This window comes from Coregonus clupeaformis, chromosome 1 (genome assembly GCF_020615455.1).
Source record: "Coregonus clupeaformis isolate EN_2021a chromosome 1, ASM2061545v1, whole genome shotgun sequence".
Lineage (NCBI taxonomy): Eukaryota > Metazoa > Chordata > Actinopteri > Salmoniformes > Salmonidae > Coregonus > Coregonus clupeaformis.
Genome location: NC_059192.1, coordinates 39,669,471 through 39,692,324, shown reverse-complemented (window position 1 = coordinate 39,692,324; position 22,854 = coordinate 39,669,471). Strand labels below are relative to the sequence as shown.

The following is a 22,854-nucleotide window of genomic DNA, read 5'->3' as shown; positions in this document are numbered from 1 at the left end:
AGTGAGATGGTTTGGGATGAGTCGGACCGCAGAATGAAGGAAAAGCAGCCAACAAGCGCTAAGCATATGTGGGAACTCCTTCAAGACTGTTGGAAAAGCATTCCAAGTGAAGCTGGTTGAGAGAATGCCAAGAGTGTGCAAAGCTGTCATCAAGGCAAAGGGTGGTTATTTGAAGAATCTCAAATATAAAATATATTTTGATTTGTTTAACACTTTTTTGGTTACTACATGATATTTCATAGTTTTGATGTCTTCATTATTATTCTACAATGTAGAAAATAGTAAAAATAAAGAAAAACCCTTGAATGAGTAGGTGTGTCCAAACCTTTGACTGGCACAGTACTTCTACTGCAACAGCTCAACACTCTAATTTCACATTACACTGCCCACAGTTCTAACATCACTGACATTTAACGTGAGGCCTAAAATCTGAAGCAATACAGTGTCAAATCACGTGATTTTCTCATAGTTCATTACAGGATGCATTGTGTGTTGTATTGGTGGTTCATGGCTGTGTATTTTGGCTATTCTAGGTGACCTGGCAGTGAGGTGTCACTACTGTACCCACTATTCTTCGGCCATCATCGTGTCGTCCTTCCTCGTTCGGATGGAACCCTTCTCACACACCTTTCTGACCCTACAGGTGAGAGGTCAAGGGTCAGCTGCTCTGATTGGCTCATTAGTTCTGTGCTTGTGTCCCCATTGGCCAGTGTTTTTCAACCCTGGTCCAGGAGAGCTACAGGGTGTGCAGGCTTTTGTTCCAGACCAACACATCTGATTCAGCCAATTGGTCAGTTGAAGGTGTATTCATGCTAGACTGGAACAGAGGCCTGTGCATACTGTAGCTCTTTTTTACCATAGTGCTGTTTTACTGGTGTTTGCTGAGCTAAATAGCAAAACACTGTACATTAAATACAACAAATATTTTACCAGAAAATGTCAAAATAGTATTTCTGGCTTTCCTGTAGAAGATGTCATAAAACTAATAATCCTTCTTAAAAATATTCTCTAGTACTTTTGTATTCTTTTTAGCCAGTAGTTGTGAAAGTAGCGCTCACAAGCAAAAAGTGGTCCCTGAAAATTGCGTACTACGTCACATATGTAGCTCAGCTGATAGAGCACGGCGCTTGTAACGCCAAGGTAGTGGGTTCGATCCCCGGGACAACCCATACACAAAAAAAAATGTATGCACGCATGACTGTAAGTCGCTTTGGATAAAAGCGTCTGCTAAATGGCATATTATTATTATTATTATTATTATTATTATTACATATGTGTAGATATGTGCACCACGCCATTGCTCTCTCTCTCGCTCTGCTGTGTGTACATCTTTCTAGCTGTCACTCAAATGGCGAGGGGCTGAAGCTCATTGGCTAGAACTCTAATTGCTAGGGGGCTGGTCCACGTGGGGGAAAATGTAGGGAAAATGGCGCAGCACAGCTTGCAGAAAAACAGCCGCTTTCAAACTAGAGTAGTATACAGAATGCAGCCCTATTTGGTAAAAGACCAAGTCCATATTATGGCAAGAACAGCTCAAATAAGCAAAGAGAAATGACAGTCCATCATTACTTTAAGACATGAAGGTCAGTCAACGCAGAATATTTGAAGAACTTTGAAAGTTTCTTAAAGTGCAGTCGCAAAAACCATCAAGCGCTATGATGAAACTGGCTCTCATGAGGACCGCCACAGGAATGGAAGACTCAGTGTTACCTCAGCTGCAGAGGATAAGTTCATTAGAGTTACCAGCCTCAGAAATTGCATCCCAAATAAATGCTTCACAGAGTTCAAGTCACAGACACATCTCAACATCAACTGTTCAGAGGGGACTGTGTGAATCAGGCCTTCATGGTCGAATTGCTGCAAAGAAACCACTACAAAAGGACACCAATAATAAGAAGAGACCTTCTTGGGCCAAGAAACATGATCAATGGACATTAGACCGGTGGAAATGTGTCCTTTGGTCTGGAGTCTTTGTGAGACGTGGTGTGGGTGAACGGATGATCTCTGCATGTGTATTTCCCACCTTAAGCATGGAGGAGGAGGTGTTATGTGGTGGGGGTGCTTTGCTGGTGCAGCGATACGCTATCCAATCTGGTTTGGGCTTAGTGGGACTATCATTTGTTTTTCAACAGGACAATGACCCAACACACCTCCAGGCTGTTTAAGGGCTATTTTACCAAGAAGGAGAGTAATGGAGTGCTGCATCAGATGACCTGGCCTCCACAACCCCCCGACCTCAACCCAATTGAGATGGTTTGGGATGAGTTGGACATCAGAGTGAAGGAAAAGCAGCCAACAAGTGCTCAGCATATGTGGGAAGTCCTTCAAGACTGTTGGAAAAGCATTCCAGGTGAAGCTGGTTGAGAGGATGCCAAGAGTGTGCAAAGCTGTCATCAATATCATCCATTCACCCACTCCGCATCTCACAAAGACACGACGGTTGAAACCAAAAATCTAAAATTTGGACTCCAGACCAAAGGACACATTTCCACCGATCTAATGTCCATTGCTTGTGTTACTGGGCCCAAGCAGGTCTCTTGTTCTCATTGGTGTTCATTAGTAGTGGTTTCTTTGCAGCAATTTGACCATTAAGGCCTGATTCACACAGTACCTCCCCTCTGAATAGTTGATTTTGAGATGTGTACTTGAACTCTATGAAGTATTTATTTGGGCTGCAATTTCTAAGGCTGGTAACTCTAAAGAACGTATTCTCTGCAGCAGAGATAACTCTGGGTCTTCCATTCCTGTGGCGGTCCTCATGAGAGCCAGTTTCATCATAGAGCTTGATGGTTTTTGCGACTGCACTTACAGAAACGTTCAAAGTTCTTGAAATTTTTGACTGTCCTTCATGTCTTAAAGTAATGATGGACTGTAGTTTCTCTTTGCTTATTTGAGCTGTTCTTGCCATAATATGGACTTGGTCTTTTACCAAATAGGGCTATCTTCTGTATATCTACCTTGTCACAACACAACTGATTGGCTCAAACGCATTAAGAAGGAAAGAAATTCCAGAAATTAACTTTTAAGAAAGCACACCTGTTAATTGAAATGTATTCCAGGTGACTACCTCATGAAGCTGGTTGAGAGAATACCAAGAGTGTGCAAAGCTGTCATCAAGGCAAAGGGTGGATATTTGAAGAATCTCAAATATAAAATATATTTTTATTTGTTTAACACTTTTTAGTTTACTACATGATTCCATATGTGTTATTTCTTAGTTTTGATGTCTTCACTATTATTCTACAATGTAAAAAATAGCAAAAATAAAGAAAAACCCTTGAATGAGTAGGTGTGTCCAAACCTTTCACTTGTAGTGTATGAACTACCAAAGTTGCAGAGCATGTCTTTAATGAAGTGACTGTCTGCTCATTTTGGACTCGCTGGATTCCTTATCAACTTTTTTAAATTGAGAAACAAATTAATTAAAATGAAATGTCAATATATACTGAACAAAAGTATAAATGCAACATGCAACAATTTCAATGATTTTACTGAGTTACAGTTCATATAAGGAAATCAATCAATTGAAATACATTTACATTTTAGTCATTTAGCAGACGCTCTTATCCAGAGCGACTTACATGAGCAATTAGGGTTAAGTGCCTTGCTTAAGGGCACATCGACAGATTTTTCACCTAGTCGGCTCAGGGATTAGAACCAGCGACCTTTCGGTTACTGGCACAACGCTCTTACCCACTAAGCTACCTGCCGCCCCATTAGGTCCTAATCTATGGATTTTACATGACTGGGAATACACATATGCAGCTGTTGGTCACAGATACCTTAAGAAAAAGGTAGGGGCGTGGATCAGAAAACCAGTCAGTATCTGGTGTGACCACCATTTGCCTCATGCAGTGTGACACTTCGCATAGAGTTGATCAGGCTGTTGATTGTGGCCTGTGGAATGTTGTCCCACTCCTTTTCAATGACTGTGCGAAGTTGCTGGATATTGGGGCGAAATGGAACATGCTGTCGTACACGTAGATCCAGAGCATCCCAAACATGCTCAATGGGTGACATGTATGGTGAGTATGGAGGCCACGGAAGAACTGGGACATTTTCAGCTTTCAGGATTTGTCTACAGATCCTTGCGACTTGGGGCCGTGCATTATTATGCTTAAACATGGCAGCAGATGAATTGCACAACAATGGGCCACAGGATCTTGTCACTGTATCTCTGGGCATTCATATTGCCATCGCTAAAATGCAATTGTGTTCATTGTCCGTAGCTTATCCTTGCCCACACCATAACCCCACCGCCACCATGGGGCACTCTATTCACAACGTTGACATCAACAAACCGCTCACCCACACATTACGCCTTACAGGTGGACTGCGGTTGTGAGGCCGGTTGGACGCACTGCCAAATTCTCTAAAACGACCTTGGAGGCAGCTTATGGTAGAGAAATTAACATTCAATTCTCTGGCAACAGCTCTGGTGGACATTCCTGCAGTCAGCATGCCAATTGCACGCTCCCTCAAAACTTGAGACATCTATGGCATTCTGTGGTGTGACAAAACAGCACATTTCAGAGTGGCCTTTTATTGACCCCAGCACAGGGTGCACCTGTGTAATGATCATGCTGTGTAATCAGCTTCTTTATATGCCACACCTGTCAGGTGGATGGATTAATTTGGCAAAGGAGAAATGCTCACTAACAGGGATGTAAAAAAAATGTGTGCACAAAATGTGAGAGAAATAATATTTTTGTGCGTATGGAACATTTCTGGGATCTTTTATTTCAGCTCATGAGACATAGGACCAACACTTTACATGTTGTGTTTATATTTTTGTTCAGTGTATATGCAAATAAATGTGGTAACATTAAAAAACAAACAAAAGAAAAATCCCATTTGGTTGTAAAAGCTGCTGATTTCCAGTCTAGGAATCCAATTGAAGCTAATGAAAAGGTCTGCATATTTTATAGTCAGCATCAAACAATAAAACAATGAAGATATTAGCCTGTTGAGAACACAGTGCTCACTGTTTCCTTCCAACCCCAGACTAGTGTATGCAGTTGCAGTAATATCTATAACTTGATTTATGTCCCTAACAGAGTTTAGACTGTATGGGTGTTATTCTCATTGAATGAAGGTAATTGTTTTACAGTAAATTACATTCCTCATCATGGCATCTCTATCAGGGGGTTAGAGGATTTTATGGAAAAATTAAAAGCTTCAGTCAACGTCTGGCAGATATTTCCTCTCTCCAACGAAATAGAATGAAACGTGTTTAATATGCTTTAGGTTACTTTATGAATGCTTCCATTCCAAAGTTTGGTTTGCAATGAAAAACGCGGCATCTTCTGCCACTACGCACACAGGTGCACGCACGTGCACGCAGACATACACTCTTACTCACTTCTAATGTCAGTCCAGCCACACAAAGGTACAGGGAGGATAAGTGACAGAGCCATGCCTGTGTGAATGACTGAGTGGACAGCCTGAGTTGATGTTGATCTCTCTCTCTCTCTGTCTGTCTCTCTCTGTCTCTCTCTGTCTCTCTCTCTCTCTCTCTCTCTCTCTGTATGTCTCTGTATCTCTGTCTCTCTGTCTCTCTCTGTCTCTCTGTCTCTCTCTGTCTGTCTCTCTCTGTCTCTCTCTCTCTCTTAGGGAGGGTATGACATAGCAGAGAGGATGTTCCACAGCGTGAAGAAGGAGTGGGACTCCGCCTCCAGAGACAACATGAGTGATGTCAGAGAGCTGATCCCAGAGTTCTACTACCTACCTGACTTCCTGGTTAACACAAACCACTTCAAACTAGGTGTGTATAGTGTGTGTGTATGTGTATTTTGACAGTGAATATGTATTCTGAATGTGGTTGTGTGTGTGTCTCCAGGCTGTATGCAGGACGGTACCACTCTAGGGGACGTTGTCCTCCCTCCCTGGGCAAAGGGAGACCCCCAGGAGTTCATCAGAGTTCACCGAGAGGTCAGTTGCCTTTCACGCACGCTGTTAGTTTTACACCAAACATAGCTGCTAGTCTGCCGACCATGTAAAGTTGCATTGAATACAAGAAGTACAATAAGATGAAACATTTACTGTTAAATGTATATTTTTTGCCTTTAACCCAATCACCTGAGAAACATTCCCACAAACACCCACAGTGCAGCGCCCCTGGAGCAGTTTAGGGGTTAAGTGCCTTGCTCGAGAGCACAATAGCTGGAGATAGCACAGGGATTGGGGATGTCAGTTCTTGTCATTCTAATTCTATATTTTCAGGATTGGCTGCTCCCAGTGTGCTAGTGTTTGAGCTGTTATCCATCTTATTGGAGACATCCCTTATTCTTTAGGCCCAGTCACTTTTTAAAGCTGTTAAAGAAAGGGCTAAACATTCATGCTGTCCCATTGAGTTGGGCTCTGGGTTGAACCAGAAAGAGTGAAATTATTTTCTGCACTTTAATAGATAATCAGCTCTTGTTGTGCTCATCAAGAAATGCCTATTATAAATGGGTTAAAGGCTTGTTTTACTGTGTTTAGCTGTGTTTAAAACCACTGGCATTACAGGATAACAGGCTTTTCAGAGCCATTAAGAACACACACAATACACTCTCTCATAACTCTGTTAATACTGCCTGACACTCTCATTCTCTCTCTCTTTTTCTCTCTCTCTTTCTCTCCTTTCACTCTCTCTATATTTCTTCCCCCTCCCATCCGCTCCAGGCCTGTATGGTCTTTATCAATCTGTAATCTCATATAATCTCATATCACCAAATTAGCTGTTTTAGCTGCATGTTTTTTCTTCCTGATATGCAAATGTGCTCCATATGGAACAATATGAACAATATGAAGCAGTTATGAGACTGAGATCTGTTGTTGTTATTAAGGTCTCCTTAACGGAGACTTCTGGTCATAATGTCCACTATTTCTAATGTTCAAAACATGTCTCTAATTCAAGCTAATTCAAGCCAAATTATTCTGTAATTCTGTGATTCGGTCGTGATGAGAGTATTAGCTCACAACATTTTCCTTCTCCTCACTTTTAAATGGATTTATGTAGGAAATCACACCTGTATAATATGATAGGTACTGGGCTTTCTAACGAGTTTCTGCTGCTTATTTCACACTTTCAGTTATAATTCGGAGGTTGTAAAAGGCTTAGATTTGTTTGTATCTCATACTGTTGCAGATGAGTGATGATTTTAGGGTGACTCTCCTATCCGAGTTTCTCCTGGTTTGTATGTGGCTAGAAGGTCCTCCTCGCACATTTTCATTTATTCAAATATACTGTAAATGCCAGTCAACAAAGAATTGGATGTTTCTTGAGTGCATTTATATTGCGGTGTATGTGTGTGTGTGTGTGTATGTGTGTGTGTGTGTGTGTGCTTGTGTGCGTGTGTCTGTCTGTCCGTCCATCCGTATGTGTATACTTGGGTGCATGTGCGTTTGTGTTGTATCTTACTCTCCTGCTCTGTCCCCCAGGCTCTGGAGAGTGAGTACGTTAGCTCCCACCTCCACCTGTGGATTGACCTGATCTTTGGGCACTGCCAGCGGGGACCAGCTGCTGTAGAGTCCCTCAACACCTTCCACCCGTACTTCTACGCCCGGAGAGGGAAAGGGACAGGGGGGCAGGATGCACTCACAGACCCCCTTATCAAGAGCACCATCCAGGGATACGTCAATAACTTTGGACAGGTTCCCAAACAGGTAGGAAGGAGAGAAGCCTAGACAATCTACCATTACACCTACACTACCAGTCAAAAGTTTGGACACACCTACTCATTCAAGGTTTTTTCTTTATTTTTACTATTTTTTACATTGTATAATAATAGTGAAGACATCAAAACTATGAAATAACACATATGGAATCATGTAGTAACCAAAAAAGGGTTAAACAAATCAAAATATATTTTATATTTCAGATTCTTCAAATAGCCACCCTTTGCCTTGATGACAGTCACACTCTTGGCACACTCTTGGCATTCTCTCAACCAGCTTCATGAGGTAGTCACTTGGAATGCATTTCAGTTAACAGGTGTGCCTTTGTGGAATTTATTTCCTTCTTAATGCATTTGAGCCAATCAGTTGTCTCGTGTCAAGGTAGGGGTAAATGACCAAGTCCATATTATGGCAAGAACAGATCAAATAAGCAAAGAGAAATGACAGTCCATCATTACTTTAAGATATGAAGGTCAGTCAATCAGGAACATTTCAAGAACTTTGAAAGTTCCTTCAAGTGCAGTCACAAAAACCATGAAACGCTATGATGAAACTGGCTCTCATGAGGACCGCCACAGGAATGGAAGACCCAGAGTTACCTCTGCTGCAGAGGATAAGTTCATTAGAGTTACCAGCCTCAGAAATTGCAGCCCAAATAAATGCTTCACAGAGTTCAAGTAACAGACACATCTCAACATCAACTGTTCAGAGTGGACTGTGTGAATCAGGCCTTCATGGTCGAATTGCTGCAAAGAAACCACTACTAAAGGACACCAATAATAAGAAGAAACCTGCTTGGACCAAGAAACACAAGCAATGGACATTAGACCGGTGGACATTTGTACTTTGGTCTGGAGTCCAAATTGGAGATTTTTGGTTCCAACCGCTGTGTCTTTGTAAGACGCGGTGTGGGTGAACGGATGATCTCTGCATGTATGGTTACCACCGTAAAGCATGGAGGAGGAGGTGTTATGGTGTGGGGGTGTTTTGCTGGTGACACTGTCTGTGATTTATTTAGAATTCAAGGCACACTTAACCAGCATGGCTACCACAGCATTCTGCAGTGATACGCCATCCCATCTGGTTTGGGCTTAGTGGGACTATCATTTGTTTTTCAACAGGACAATGACCCAACACACCTCCAGGCTGTGTAAGGGCTATTTTACCAAGAAGGAGAGTGATGGAATGTTGAATCAGATGACCTGGCCTCCACAATCACCCGACCTCAACCATTTGAGATGGTTTGGGATGAGTTGGACCGCAGAGTGAAGGAAAAGCAACCAACAAGTGCTCAGCATATGCGGGAATTCCTTCAAGACTGTTGGAAAAGCATTCTAGGTGAAGCTGGTTGAGAGAATGCCAAGAGCGTGCAAAGCTGTCATCAAGGCAAAGGGTGGCTACTTTGAAGAATCTCAAATATTAAATATATATTCTGATTTGTTTAACACTTTTTTGGTTTCTACATGATTCCATATGTGTTATTTCATAGTTTCGATGTCTTCACTATTATTCTACAATGTAAAAGATAGTAAAAATAAAGAAAACCCTTGAATGAGGAGGTGTGTCCACATTTTTGACTGGAGTTACTGGTGGTAGAAATTGGGTATGCTTCAGTTGGCTCTTGATTTGTGCCAGATTTAGCCAGTGATGGCCAGAGTGAGGGTTGTCTCTATGAACGACCTCTACCCTTTGACCCTCAGCTGTTCACCAAGCCCCACCCCCCTCGTTCCGGCTCCAAAAAGGAGGGGTCAGCACCCGCCCAGCCAACCCCCTTTTTCTTCAGACTGGACAAGCTCAAACCCTCCGTTCAACCATTCAAAGGTAAAGTTCCAACCATAATGCTATCATAACATTACTCAAACCCTCTGTTCCACCCTCAACACTGTGTAGCACTATTCAATCCCACACAAAACCTTATCCAAGCACTTCCCTAACCCTATGAAGATGTTACACAAACCATACCCAAAAACAGCAGAATCAGGAGTGCTGTGCTTTATTGTCCCTGTGGGGAAAATTTGTTTGCAGTACATGTGGAATTCACAGGAGGCTGCTGAAGAGAGGACGGCTCATAATAATGTCTGGAATAGAGTGAATGGAATGGTATCATGGGTTTGATGAGTTCGATTACCATTCCATAAATTCTGTTCCAGCCATTACTAATAGCCCGTCCTCCCCAATTAAGGTGCCACCAACCTCCTGTTATGAACATTTAAAAGGCGTTACAAAGAGCAAGACTTGTATACAGAAGTGCGAGTGTATGCAGTGTGTGTACACGAGAAAGACTCCTGTATTTAATCATTCTCATTCACCTTATTGTTTCAAAATAACCTTTTCATACCTCAATTATTTTATCTAACAGCGTTCCTCAATTATTTTATATACTAGATGGGCCAGGTCCATAGGGAGCAATAAGAACAGGCTGGCTAGACACTCTTCATAGGGTAATTTACCCAGACAGACTTAGAAACAGCACACACACACAGATCTGCTACTACAGACCTACAGTATGGAGATGGACCAACCAGCGAAGCCTTGCATAATAATCGGAATAGCACTGAAGAGCCATTCTGAAGGAGATGAACTGAATGTGTGTGTATGTTGAGGAGATGCATTCCTTCCTTCATATTACATCTCAGAGTGTTGTCTGTTCAAGAAGCAAGTAGAGATGGATAGAGAGAAGGATATTAAGGTGATATTAAGCCAATATTATTAAGGGTAATGCTGAAACATACTCCAGGCTCTTTCTGCTTCCAGGGGATTTGGAAGGTAAAGGTGGCGATAGGAAAATAAATATTTATTCCCGTCCGGGTTGGAGCAGATCAATTAAAGGCACAATTACAGGAAGCCAGATACACCTTTATAAGGATCAGAATGTTTGTGTATGTGTATCCTCTAGGGCAGGGTGGCAGTGTATGGTCTGCAATGCAATATGGGATATTAATTTAATTTAATGAAATTCAGCAGAAATTTGGAAACTCTTTAATGTGATGGTTTTGAAGTAGGACTATTATTATTCTTTTCCCAGGTAATTTGATCCATGTACTTGTTAGGTGGTAGAGAATAAGTGTAGCCGATACTACGCCACCTACAGTAAGTTTACTAAGGAACTCTTTCCATTAAAATATAGCACACAGATACAAAAAATCTGGTGGGAGCTTGCAACTTGGTTCACACAGACAGCAGACTGAGACTGAAATAACGTTATGAGATTTATTATGGACAGTCTATTTTAAAAAGGTATCAAATATTAAAATGTACTTGGCAAAAGGAAAATACACAATACTGGCATACAAAATACACAATAATGATCAGTTATAGTGCACTTGAGAAATGGCCCGTGTTCTAGGGGAGTCGCAACAAGCCCACCCGTAACATCCACATAAGAACTGCAAGACAGAGAAAACTGGTGACAGTATGATGTCTGAATCACTGAATAACTCTGTCTATCAGTCTATATTATATCATCAGGAATAACAGCAATTCAACCGGCTCAAGGATTAAACCAACTCAAATCAAAAGGGTGCAGAAAGGAAGAAAGAAACAATTAAAATCAATAACTAAATCTAAACTGTAATGTTACTTGCGTAACCCCGGTTCTGATAATATGAGTGAGATATCTCACTATTGGGATTTGCTCTAGCGGATTCTCTAACTGAAGTACCAATCACAGTCTTTTGGAGACAGACAGACTGTTCATTCTGAAGCATGCACTGTTCTTCCTTGCGCTCTTTCGAGCAAGGAAACACGGTGAGATATCTCACTCATATTATCATAGAACCATGGTTACAAAAAGTAAACCTAAGTTCTATTTCAAATATATTGTTTCGATATCTCACTATGGGGATATAGACTACCCCGTAGCGCAGACATGCTCTCCGACTATTCCCAACACTATCACCCTTCAGAAGCTCCGACACTAAGGAAGTATGCACCTATGAAGGTGCAGTGAAATCCAGCAGGTAAAAACCTCATAAATGTAAGAGGGGTGGTCCAAATAGCCATAGCCAAAATCTCTTGTTGAAGGAAATGCTTTTGAACCAGTGGACGCTGCTGAGGGGAGGACGGCTCATAATAATGGCTGGAACGGAATCAATGCAATGGCATCAACACATGGAAACCATGTGTTTGTTGTATTTGATACCATTCCACTAATTCCGCTCCAGGCATTACCACGAGCCCGTCCTCCCCAATTAAGGTGCCACCAACCTCCTGTGTTTTGAACAGTGCCCAAGAGGTGGTCATATATCTGATGGAATGAGCCCTTCTGGGCCGCAACCCTCGCTATCATTCTTTCCAACATAACAGCCTCCTCTACCCAAAAGGACAGTGATTGATGAGAGAGGGACCTCCCCTTACAGGGAGAAACCCAAGAAGTGAAGAGGTAGTTCTAGTTCTTCTGCAATACTCTCGCTCCATCCAAGTAAAAGCACATACTAGACACAAACAGAGGAGACGCTCCTGTCCCGTTTAAACAGGAAAAGTGAAGACAGGGAAACCACACGCTCTTAAGACGAAACAAGCATAGTTGTCGCTAACCTTAGGCATAAAAGTTGGGGTCGGGTAACAAGGTTACCTAGGAGAACCCTGGGGCAACTGTAGGCACGAATGGTGGACTGACATGTCATGCAGCTCACTCGCTTGCAGGCGGGCAGACGGTAAAGAGGCACAGAAGGAGAGGTGTTACCTCTCCAGCGGCCGTCAGGAAGCCTCAAACGCAAAAGAAAAGTCCCAAGACGGGGCTAAAGGCCTGGAGACTGGGCGCAAGCGATGCACACCCTTTATCAATGACATAACAGAAGGCATAACCATACTGTGTATCTGTCGGAGCCTGTATGACAGGCCAAGATAGTGGTTTAAACAGACTATGGCAGAAATTATCTGTTCAGCTCATATCACTTCTCAAAAGAGCATTAGTTTCCACAGTGAGCGTAAAGAGGGGCACTGGCACTGTGGATTCTGATGATCTCGAGTGGCAGGTCTGTCACATTCAGTCTTTACCTCTCATGGGCTACACCCAGAGGGCCATAGCGCTAGGTGAGGGTGGTCAATTTTTCTGTGCGCATGGGTCCGAGGATCCTAGAGAGAAGCCTAGACAATCTACCATTACACCTACACTACCAGTCAAAAGTTTGGACACACCTACTCATTCAAGGTTTTTTCTTTATTTTTACTATTTTTTACATTGTAGAATAATAGGGAAGACATCAAAACTATGAAATAACACATATGGAATCAAGTAATAACCAAAAAAGTGTTTTATATTTTATATTTGAGATTCTTCAAAGTAGCCTCTTTGCCTTGATGACAGCTTTGCACACTCTTGGCATTCTCTCAACCAGCTTCACCTGGAATGCTTTTCCAACAGTCTTGAAGGACTTCCCACATATGCTGAGCACTTGTTGGCTGCTTTTCCTTCACTCTGCGGTCCAACTCATCCCCAACCATCTCAATTGGGTTGAGATCGGGGGATTGTGGAGGCCAGGTCATCTGATGCAGCACTCCATCACTCTCCTTCTTGGTAAAATACCCTTACACAGCCTGGAGGTGCATTGGATCATTGTCCTGTTGAAAAACAATTGATAGTCCCACTAAGCGCAAACCAGATGGGATGGCGTATCGCTGCAGAATGCTGTGGTTAAGTGTGCCTTGAATTCTAAATATATCACAGAGTGTCAACAGCAAAGCACCATCACACCTCCTCCTCCATGCTTCACGGTGGGAACCACACATGCGTAGATCATCCGTTCACCTACTCTGCGTCTCACAAAGACACGGCGGTTGGAACCAAAAATCTCAAATTTGCACTCATCAGACCAAAGGACAGATTTCCACCGGTCTAATGTCCATTGCTCGTGTTTCTTGGCCCAAGCAAGTCTCTTCTTCTTATTGGTGTCCTTAAGTAGTGGTTTCTTTGCAGCAATTCGACCATGAAGGCCTGATTCCTGCAGTCTCCTCTGAACAGTTGATGTTGAGTTGTGTCTGTTACTTGAACTCTGTGAAGCATTTATTTGGGCTGCAATTTCTGAGGCTGGTAACTCTAATGAACTTATCCTCTGCAGCAGAGGTAACTCTGGGTCTTCCTTTCCTGTGGCGGTCCTCATGAGAGCCAGTTTCATCATAGCGCTTGATCATATTTGCGACTACACTTGAAGAAACGTTCAAAGTTCTTGAAATGTTCCTGATTGACTGACCTTCATGTCTTAAAGTAATGATGGACTGTCATTTCTCTTTCCTTATTTGAGCTGTTGTTGCCTTAATATGGACTTGGTCTTTTACCAAATAGGGCTATCTTCTGTATACCACCTCTACCTTGTCACAACACAACTGATTGGCTCAAACGCATTAAGAAGGAATGAAATTCCACAAATTAACTTTTAACAAGGCACACCTGTTAATTGAAATGCATTCCAGGTGATTACTTCATGAAGCTGGTTGAGAGAATGCCAAGAGTGTGCAAAGCAGTCATCAAGGCAAAGAGTGGCTACCTTGAAGAATCTCAAATATAAAATATATTTGGATTTGTTTAACACTTTTTTGGTTACTACATGATTCCATATGTGTTACTTCATAGTTTTGATATCTTCACTATTATTCAATGTAGAAAATAGTAAAAATAAAGAAAAACCCTGGAATGAGTAGGTGTGTCCAAACTTTTGACTGGTACTGTATACAGTGGCTTGCAAAAGTATTCACCCCCCTTGGCATTTTTCCTATTTTGTTGCCTTACACCCTGGAATTAAAATTGATTTTGGGGGGGTTTGTATCATTTGATTTACACAACATGCCTACCACTTTGAAGATGCAAAATATTTTTTCTTGTGAAACTGTCACATTTCCTCCCGTTGCTCCCCTCCGGCGCTCTGATTCGCCAGTTTACTGAGCCACCGGTCTGAGCGCACGACCTCTGCAAACACAGGAATGGAAACCCAACGCACCCTAATTACCTCCAGCGCACCTGCACCTCATCATCTCATCACCTCCACTATTTAGCCCTGGACTGTTAGTTCATTGTTGTGTGTAATTTTTAGCGTTGTGTCGTTTACGCTCTCTTTGTTATTCTCGTTCTCATTATTAAGTAAACCATTACCTTGTTAATTCCTGCGTCTGCCTATTCGTATACTCAGTACTCGTCACAGAATTACACACCACTCACAAAAATGGATGCAGCAGGAGTTTCCCAGTGCCTCGACCAGCATCAGCAGCAGCTTGCCCAGTTGAATACCACCATGCAGGAAGTGCTCCAAACTCAGCATAATCTGCCCAGCGCTCCGGTTCCACCTCAGGGAGTGGCGAGCAGTGGCGGCTCCTGAAAAAATTCTCAGGGGGGGCAATTTTTCTGATGATTTAGGTGACCTACACACATTTTAAAAAAGATATGTCCAGCAACAACATGAAGACAGGGGCAGCATATAAGTCAATACCAGAAGCATTTATTGACTGATCTCAAAAGTGTTGGCTTACCAGGGTTGGTGGAGCCCTCAGTTTCATCTTTGCCTCGCAAAGCTAACTCAAACACTCCGCAAAACTTCACACACTGGATTAGCCGGCTGAGGATGTGGCGGTTCTTGCTAATGTCGTAGTAAATATATTTGTTATAGTGAATATGGAATATGATATGTTGAGTAAAAATGTTGTGCTAAGATCTATTTAGGTCAGGAGCTGGTTATAAGTTCTGTTCCTATCCAATAACAATGGACAAAAGGGTCCTATCTTGTCAGCCTTGTCAGTTTCAGTTCTCCAGTAAACTTGTGATTATCAACACTAACCTCATCGTTGTGGCGGCGGACAGCTAGCCTGTATCCCTCATCCAGTTGAGTGGGAATGTTCACTCTCCCCAAAGCAGACAATCTCAAACAGCTATCCATGTGGGTCTTTGACAGCTCATGTTTCTTAATCTTTCCTGAAAGATGGTGCATGTCCGTTACACACCAGTCGCTGTCCAAGCGGTGCTGTCTGCCGTGCCGCCTTCAGGGTGAAAGAGTAAGCAGGGGGGTAGCAGAAGACTGCATTAGCTACATCGCAGCCTGCTAGCCAGGTTTTTCGTTCGTACCAATTTTTGGAAAATCCTCGGGTGTAGGACTTCCCCCCTTTAGTAGAAACCTGTTGAATTATTAAATTTGGTCTGGGAGGTCCTAATTGTTTCGTTGCCAATTTATCTTCATTTGTTCGCCGACAAAAAGGAACTTCTTTCAAAGACACAATCGAGTTGCACTGAAGCCTAGCCATTTTCACAGTAGTAGTGAATTGATTGATGAGGCTACCCGCTCTTTTCTTAGTTACGTTCATGGTTATGTTACGTATGACGAAAGCGCGTAAGTGCAAGCCCTCAGAAACCCATAGAGATTGTATTGAAAGCTCTGATATTTGAAAAAAATAGATTTTACATGGGAGTCTATGACAGACTTCTGGGCGATTTTCAACCTGACTGAAATCGCCCCAAAAGGGGGGGCCATTTGAAGCACGACTTTAGCCTGATTGGACATTTAGTGGCACTGTGGCAGATCAGACGTCTAGATTACAACACTGATAACTACTGTTGCCGTGATATAATTGATTAGAAAAAAAATCCCTTCCTTTTCCCGTTTGGCAGTGCGTCGCCCATATCGCCCTATTGAACACACCGCCCCTGGTGGCGAGTGCACCCAATCCACCTGTTCCCATGCTATCACACACTTCTGAGGGAACCTCGCCCTACCGGAGCGCTATGACAGTAAAACTACTAAATGTAGCGGCTTCTTGCTACAGGTTTCACTTTATCTGGCGCGTCAGCCTGGGGCATATCCATCTGACCACGCCAGGATAGCGCTGGTGATTTCGCTACTTAAAGGAAAGGCGCTGGATTGGTCCACGGCAGTCTGGGAAGAAGGGGAGGCAGTGGCGCTTCCTTACTCCACCTTCCTCGCTCGGTTCAGGGCGGTGTTTGATCATCCCACGGAGGGAAAGGACGGGGGTGAGCGTCTCCTCCAGCTACAACAGAGAGAGGGGCCCGTGTCCGAGTACGCACTGAGCTTTCACACGGTGGCGGCATCTTCCGGCTGGAATGAGTGTGCTCAGCGCACGGCCTTCAGGAGAGGCTTACGGGAGGACATTAGGACGGAACTCGCATGTTGGGACGATGAGATGGACCTTGATACCCTCATAGCCACGTCCATCCGTCTTGACGACATGTTGAGAGAGAGACAGCGTTCCCAACACCTCCCGGAGCCTCAACGCTCACCCCATCTGAGCTATGGAAGCCGTCCTGCCTCCGAGTCCTCACCCATGGAGGTGGGCAGCACCCCCTACACCACCACGGACCACAGATCTCCTGGCAGCTCCATATCTAGGCGGTATGACTCCCGTAGCCGCTCCGTGAGTGTTACGTCATCTCCTATCACAAAACCATTGTTTTTAGTTCCCATAACGGTGACTGGTTATTCCTTCTCTTCCATTTCTACTGCAATGATAGATTCCGGATCAGCGGGGAACCTTATAGATAGGGAGCTGGTCTCTGAATGGGGGTTGCCCACCGTGCCACTGCCATCTCCGCTACACATCACCTCGCTGGACAATAAACCCCTTGGATCAGGCACCATTACGCAAGTCACTCTCCCCATCACCATCACCATTCCCACACTACCGGAGCACCACGAGGAGCTGTCATTCCACATCGTCACGTCACCCCTTCACCAGATCGTCTTGGGATTGCTCTGGCTCAGACTACACGATCACCAAGAGGATCACAGCCTGGTCCACCTCATGCCGGAAGACCTGCCTGCCGGTGGTTTGTTGTTCCATGTCAGTGGAGAGTCGGGAGTCCGCCCTCCAGCCCAACATTCCATGTGAGTACGCAGATCTCTACAATGTGTTCTCTTCATCAAAGGATACGTGTCTCCCTCCTCACAGGCCCTGGGACTGCGCCATTGACCTGCTGGAGGGACAACACCCCCCGAAGAGTCGCATTTACCCCCTTTCCATGGCGGAGACTGAGGCCATGGAGAAGTATGTGGCGGAGACACTGAAACAGGGGTCCATCAGACGCTCTACCTCTCCTGCCTCCACCAGCTTCTTCTTCGTGGCCAAAAAAGACGGAGGACTGAGACCATGCATTGACTACAGGGGGCTGAACGCAGTCACCACCAAATACCGGTACCCCATTCCTCTGGTTCCATCTGCCATCGAGCAGCTACGAGGGGCCCAGTACTTTACCAAGTTGGACCTGAGAAGTGCCTACAACCTGATCCGAATCCGGGAAGGAGACGAGTGGAAGACGGCCTTCAGTACTACCTCAGGCTACTATGAATACTGTGTCATGCCCTACGGCCTCGCCAATGCACCTTCTGTGTTCCAGTCCTTCATCAATGACGTGTTCCGAGACATGCTGAGTAGACAGGTGGTGGTGTACATCGACGATATTCTGATCTACTCGGCTACGTTCGAGGAGCACGTCAGGGACGTCCGAGCTGTCCTACTCCGCCTCCGGGAACACAGCCTGTTGGTGAAGGGGGAGATTCCACCAACAGGGCATCTCCTTCCTGGGATACAGGATCAGTCCTCAGGGAGTGTTCATGGAAAGAGTGAAGATGGACGCCGTCAGGTCATGGCCAGTCCCCACCACCATCAAGGGCCTACAGAGCTTCCTGGGCTTCGCCAATTTCTACTGGCGTTTCATCAGGTCCTTCAGCTCCATAGCTGCCCCGCTCACCTCTCTCCTTAAGGGTGGGCCTCAGAAGCTGGCCTGGAACCCTGAGGCTGATGTTGCTTTCAAGAGGCTGAAGGAGAGGGTCACCACAGCGCCCATCCTAAAACACCCAGATCCATCTCGTCCTTTCATCCTGGAGGTGGACGCATCTGAGGAGGGCATGGGTGCGGTCCTCTCCCAGCGGCATGGTAAGCCAGAGAAAATGTATCCCTGTGACATTTTCTCTAAAAAACGTACCCCCACAGAGAGGTTCTATGGAGTTGGAGACAGGGAGCTGTTGGCGGTGGTCCTCGCTCTGGAGGAATGGAGACACTGGGTAGAGGGCACAGTCCATCCATTCCGGATTCTTACTGACCACCGGAATTTGGAGCACATACGGGCAACGAAACGGATCAACTCTCGTCAAGCCAGGTGGGCCCAATTTCTTACTCGCTTTCAATTCATTCTGTCCTACCGCCCAGGATCCCAGAATGTGAAAGCCGACGCGTTCTCCAGGATGCACCATACCGGAGAGAGGAAGGATCTGGGGGATTCTATCCTGCCCTCATCTCTCATCATTACACCTGTCGTTTGGGATGTGGACGAAGACATCCGCCTGCAGCTCAGGAGGACCCAGCGCCTGCCAATGCCCCTCGGGGGCGCGTGTATGTACCCACCAGTGTCCGTGACTGCCTGCTGATCTGGGCGCACACCACCCTTACGGCAGGGCTCTCTGGTATTACGCGCACCCTGCATTCTCTAGCACAAAAATACTGGTGGGCCACCTTGGCTTCTGATGTCTCTCGCTATGTCAACTCCTGTTCCGTATGTGCCCAAACGAAGACACATCGAAATGCCCCGGCAGGCAAACTAGTTCCTCTACCAGTGCCTCAGCGACCTTGGTCACATCTGTCCATAGACTTTGTCACCAACCTCCCACGTTCTGATGGCTTCACCACAGTCATGGTGGTCGTAGATCTCAAAATCATGCCGTTTTTTGCCACTAACTGGTCTTCCTTCTGCTCTCCAGGTCGCTGAGTTCTTGTTCCAACAGGTCTTCCGGCACTATGGACTTCCGGAGGACATCGTCTTGGACCGTGGCCCCCAATTCACCTCCTGAGTGTCGAAAGCTTTCCTGGAGAAGATCGGGGCCAAGGCCTGCCTCACTTACGGGTATAGGCCTCAGTCAAATGGGCAGGTGGAGCGCATGAACCAGGAGCTGGAGAGGTTTCTTCGTTGCCACTGTCAGGACCGGCAGGGTGAGTGTCACGTCTCCTCCCGTTGCTCCGCTCCAGCGCTCTGATTCGCCGGTCTACTTATCCACCGGTCTGAGCGCACCACCTCGGCAAACACAGGAATGGAAACCCAACACACCCTAATCACCTTTACCTTGTTAATTCCTGTGTCTGCGTCCAGCCTCTTCGTATATACTCAGTACTCGTCACAGAAACAAAAAAAAACAGAGAACTTGAGCGTGCATAAATATCCCCCCCTTCCCCAAAGTCAATACTTTGTAGAGCTACCCTTTGCAGCAATTACAGCTGCAAGTCTCTTTGGGTATGTCTCTATAAGCTTGTCACATCTAGCCACAGGGATTTCTGCCCATTCGTCAAGGAAAAACGGCTCCAGCTCCTTCAAGTTGGATGGGTTCCGCTGGTATACAGCAATCTTTAAGTCATACCACAGATTCTCAATTGGATTGAGGTCTGGGCTTTGACTAGGCCATTCCAAAACATGTAAATGTTTCCCCTTAAACCACTTGAGTGTTGCTTTAGCAGTATGCTTAGGGTCATTGTCCTGCTGGAAGGTGAACCTCCGTCCCAGTCTCAAATCTCTAGAAGACTGAAACAGATTTCCCTCAATTTCCCTGTATTTTTCGCCATCCATCATTCCTTCAATTCTGACCAGTTTCCCAGTCCCTGCCGATGGAAAAACATCCCCACAGCATGATGCTGCCACCAATATGCTTCACTGTGGGGATGGTGTTCTCGGGGTGATGAGAGGTGTTGGGTTTGCGCCAGACATAGTGTTTTCTTTGATGGCCAAAAAGCTAAATTTTAGTCTCATCTGACCAGAGTACCTTTTTCCGTATGTTTGTGGAGTCTCCCACATGACTTTTTGCGAACATCAAACGTGTTTGCTTATTTTTTTCTTTAAGCCACTCTTCCGTAAAGCCCAGCTCTGTGGAGTGTACAGCTTAAAGTGGTCCTATGGAGAGATACTCCAATCTCTGCTGTGGAGCTTTGCAGCTCCTTCAGGGTTATCTTTGGTCTCTTTGTTGCCTCTCTGATTAATGCCCTCCTTGCCTGGGCCGTGAGTTTTGGTGGGCGGCCCTCTCTTGGCAGGTTTGTTGTGGTGCCATATTCTTTCAATTTTTTAAGAATGGATTTAATGGTGCTCCGTGGGATGTTCAAAATTTCAGATATTTTTTTATAACCCAACCCTTATCTCTACTTCTCCACAACTTTGGCCTTGACCTGTTTGGAGAGCTCCTTGGTCTTCATGGTGCCGCTTGCTTGGTGGTGCCCCTTGCTTAGTGGTGTTGCAGACTCTGGGGCCTTTCAGAACAGGTGTATATATACTGAGATGATGTGACAGATCATGTGACACTTAGATTGCACACAGGTGACTTCTGAAGGTAATTGGTTGCACCAGATCTTATTTAGTGGCTTCATAGCAAAGGGGGGGTGAATACATACTTTTCCGTTATTTGTTTAATTTCACTTCCCCAATTTGGACTATTTTGTGTATGTCCATTACATGAAATCCAAGTAAAAATCAATTTAAATTACAGGTTGTATTGCAACAAAATAGGAAAAACGGCAAGGGGGATGAGTCCTTAGGCATATACTAAAAAAAATCTTGCATATCTTAATTTATTCCCACAATTGACTAATAATATGCGTAATAATATAATAACTTCTATGAAGGATTGTTACCTATAACAAGGGCTAGCAGTTGGAATTCCACAATTTTTGTCAACAGATGTGGGATGCATACTCTCACTCACCCCACTCCTCCCAAACAAACACCTCTGCCCCTCTCTCCCCTTCCACCCATAGATTGACCTACACCCCCCCCCCACACACACACACACACACACGCACACACACACACACACAACCACAAGCTGAAATGTTCAACAGTTGTTCCATCCCCGAGCCCAACTCAAGAGAAGACTTGATGTGTGAATGTGTATACAGTTTGGCTGTTTAAGAAGGCATGGCAAATTGACCAGGAATGATAAGATTTGATTAAACAATATCTAGTCCTAGCTGATGGAGTTTGGATACCTCCCTTCCCTCCAACACCCACACACGCTGGTCCCCCATTGTGACCCATCTTCCCAAGTACCTCTGTACAGTCAGACCGTTTGATTATTCTGTGCCGCCAGGGCCACAATAATATGCCCCCTCTCTTATTGTCCGAGTGTGACTCCCCATGGATTACTGCAGCCAGTGTTGCCAGCACTGCCACTACCTGGGTGGGGGTACTCCACCGGAATTCCCAACGGCTAGGTACAAGGTCGTCAAGGTTTTCATTAGCAGCTTTGAGAAAATCCTTGTATATTATGCTCACCCATCCAGGGGCTTTGGCTTTTGGACCTACCCTGCCAGTCAGGCTCAGACTCTTGAGGGGGCGGTGCTGCTTTAGTGGGTTTCTGACTGTGTTCCCCTTTCTGTCATGGCTGCATAGGCTACTTGCAGTAGGCCTATAAAACAGATAAGGACTTTTCCTTAGTGGTTGGGTCACCCAGGTGGGTGTCTAGGATATGATAGGACAAAAATAAACAAACTGTACAGTAGTATTTTAATTTTCAAATGTATATCCCATATCTGCACAAAAGTAAAGACTCTCGCTCTGTCACAACTCCTGGGCTCTGGCATTTGCAACCATTTTCCTTACTCACTCACTTAACTCATCCCACTTCTCCAATCACATAAAACACACAGGCACCACATCTTCCAAAAACACCCGCTTCACCTTCTTTCTTACGCTTGTCACACTTCTGCCGCATGGCAACGACAGAGTGCCCAGACAACTCCTTGGGTGTCACAGGGGCATCCAGGAGGTCCACTTTTTCTTTGTCTGTTAAGCTAGACAGGCTTAAACAAAGTGCCCTCTCTCCCACTAACGCCAGGCTCATGGTGCGACCACAGCATTGGATGGCGCTACGGGAGGCATGGCGGTTAAGGTATATAATCATGCGGATCTTATCCCAAGTATCTGGATTTAGGGTATCCAAATCCAGTTGTTTCCCCACATCCTCCAGTAACTCGGCCTAATAAGCCATCAGTAAAGAGGTCACGTTAAGTGCTCTGATTGACTGGGCTGAGGCTTTGTACGTCTTCTGGAAAATGGAGGTGGAAAAGCTCTCCATCATTCCATATAGGAAATTACCGGTGGCGCTAGCCGCATGGCATATAGGGTTGAGGTGGTCAGCCAGAGACGGCTCCACCGGAAAAAGGGTAAAAAACCCAGATTCCTCCATTCCTAGCATGTCCAGGCAAGGGGCGCCCTAACCTGCATCTTGC

The 22,854-nt window shown here is 44.9% G+C and overlaps 1 protein-coding gene across 1 annotated transcript in view; it reads left to right on the top strand.

The window, feature by feature from the left end:
- wdfy4 (WDFY family member 4) overlaps positions 1-22,854 on the top strand; it is a 152,012-nt gene that overhangs the window by 115,507 nt on the left and 13,651 nt on the right. Inside the window, exons 54-58 of the mRNA XM_041878942.1 lie at positions 534-643; positions 5,614-5,764; positions 5,840-5,931; positions 7,423-7,647; positions 9,360-9,480. Of these exons, the coding sequence (XP_041734876.1) occupies positions 534-643; positions 5,614-5,764; positions 5,840-5,931; positions 7,423-7,647; positions 9,360-9,480 (699 nt within the window). The remainder of the gene's footprint in view (positions 1-533; positions 644-5,613; positions 5,765-5,839; positions 5,932-7,422; positions 7,648-9,359; positions 9,481-22,854) is intronic.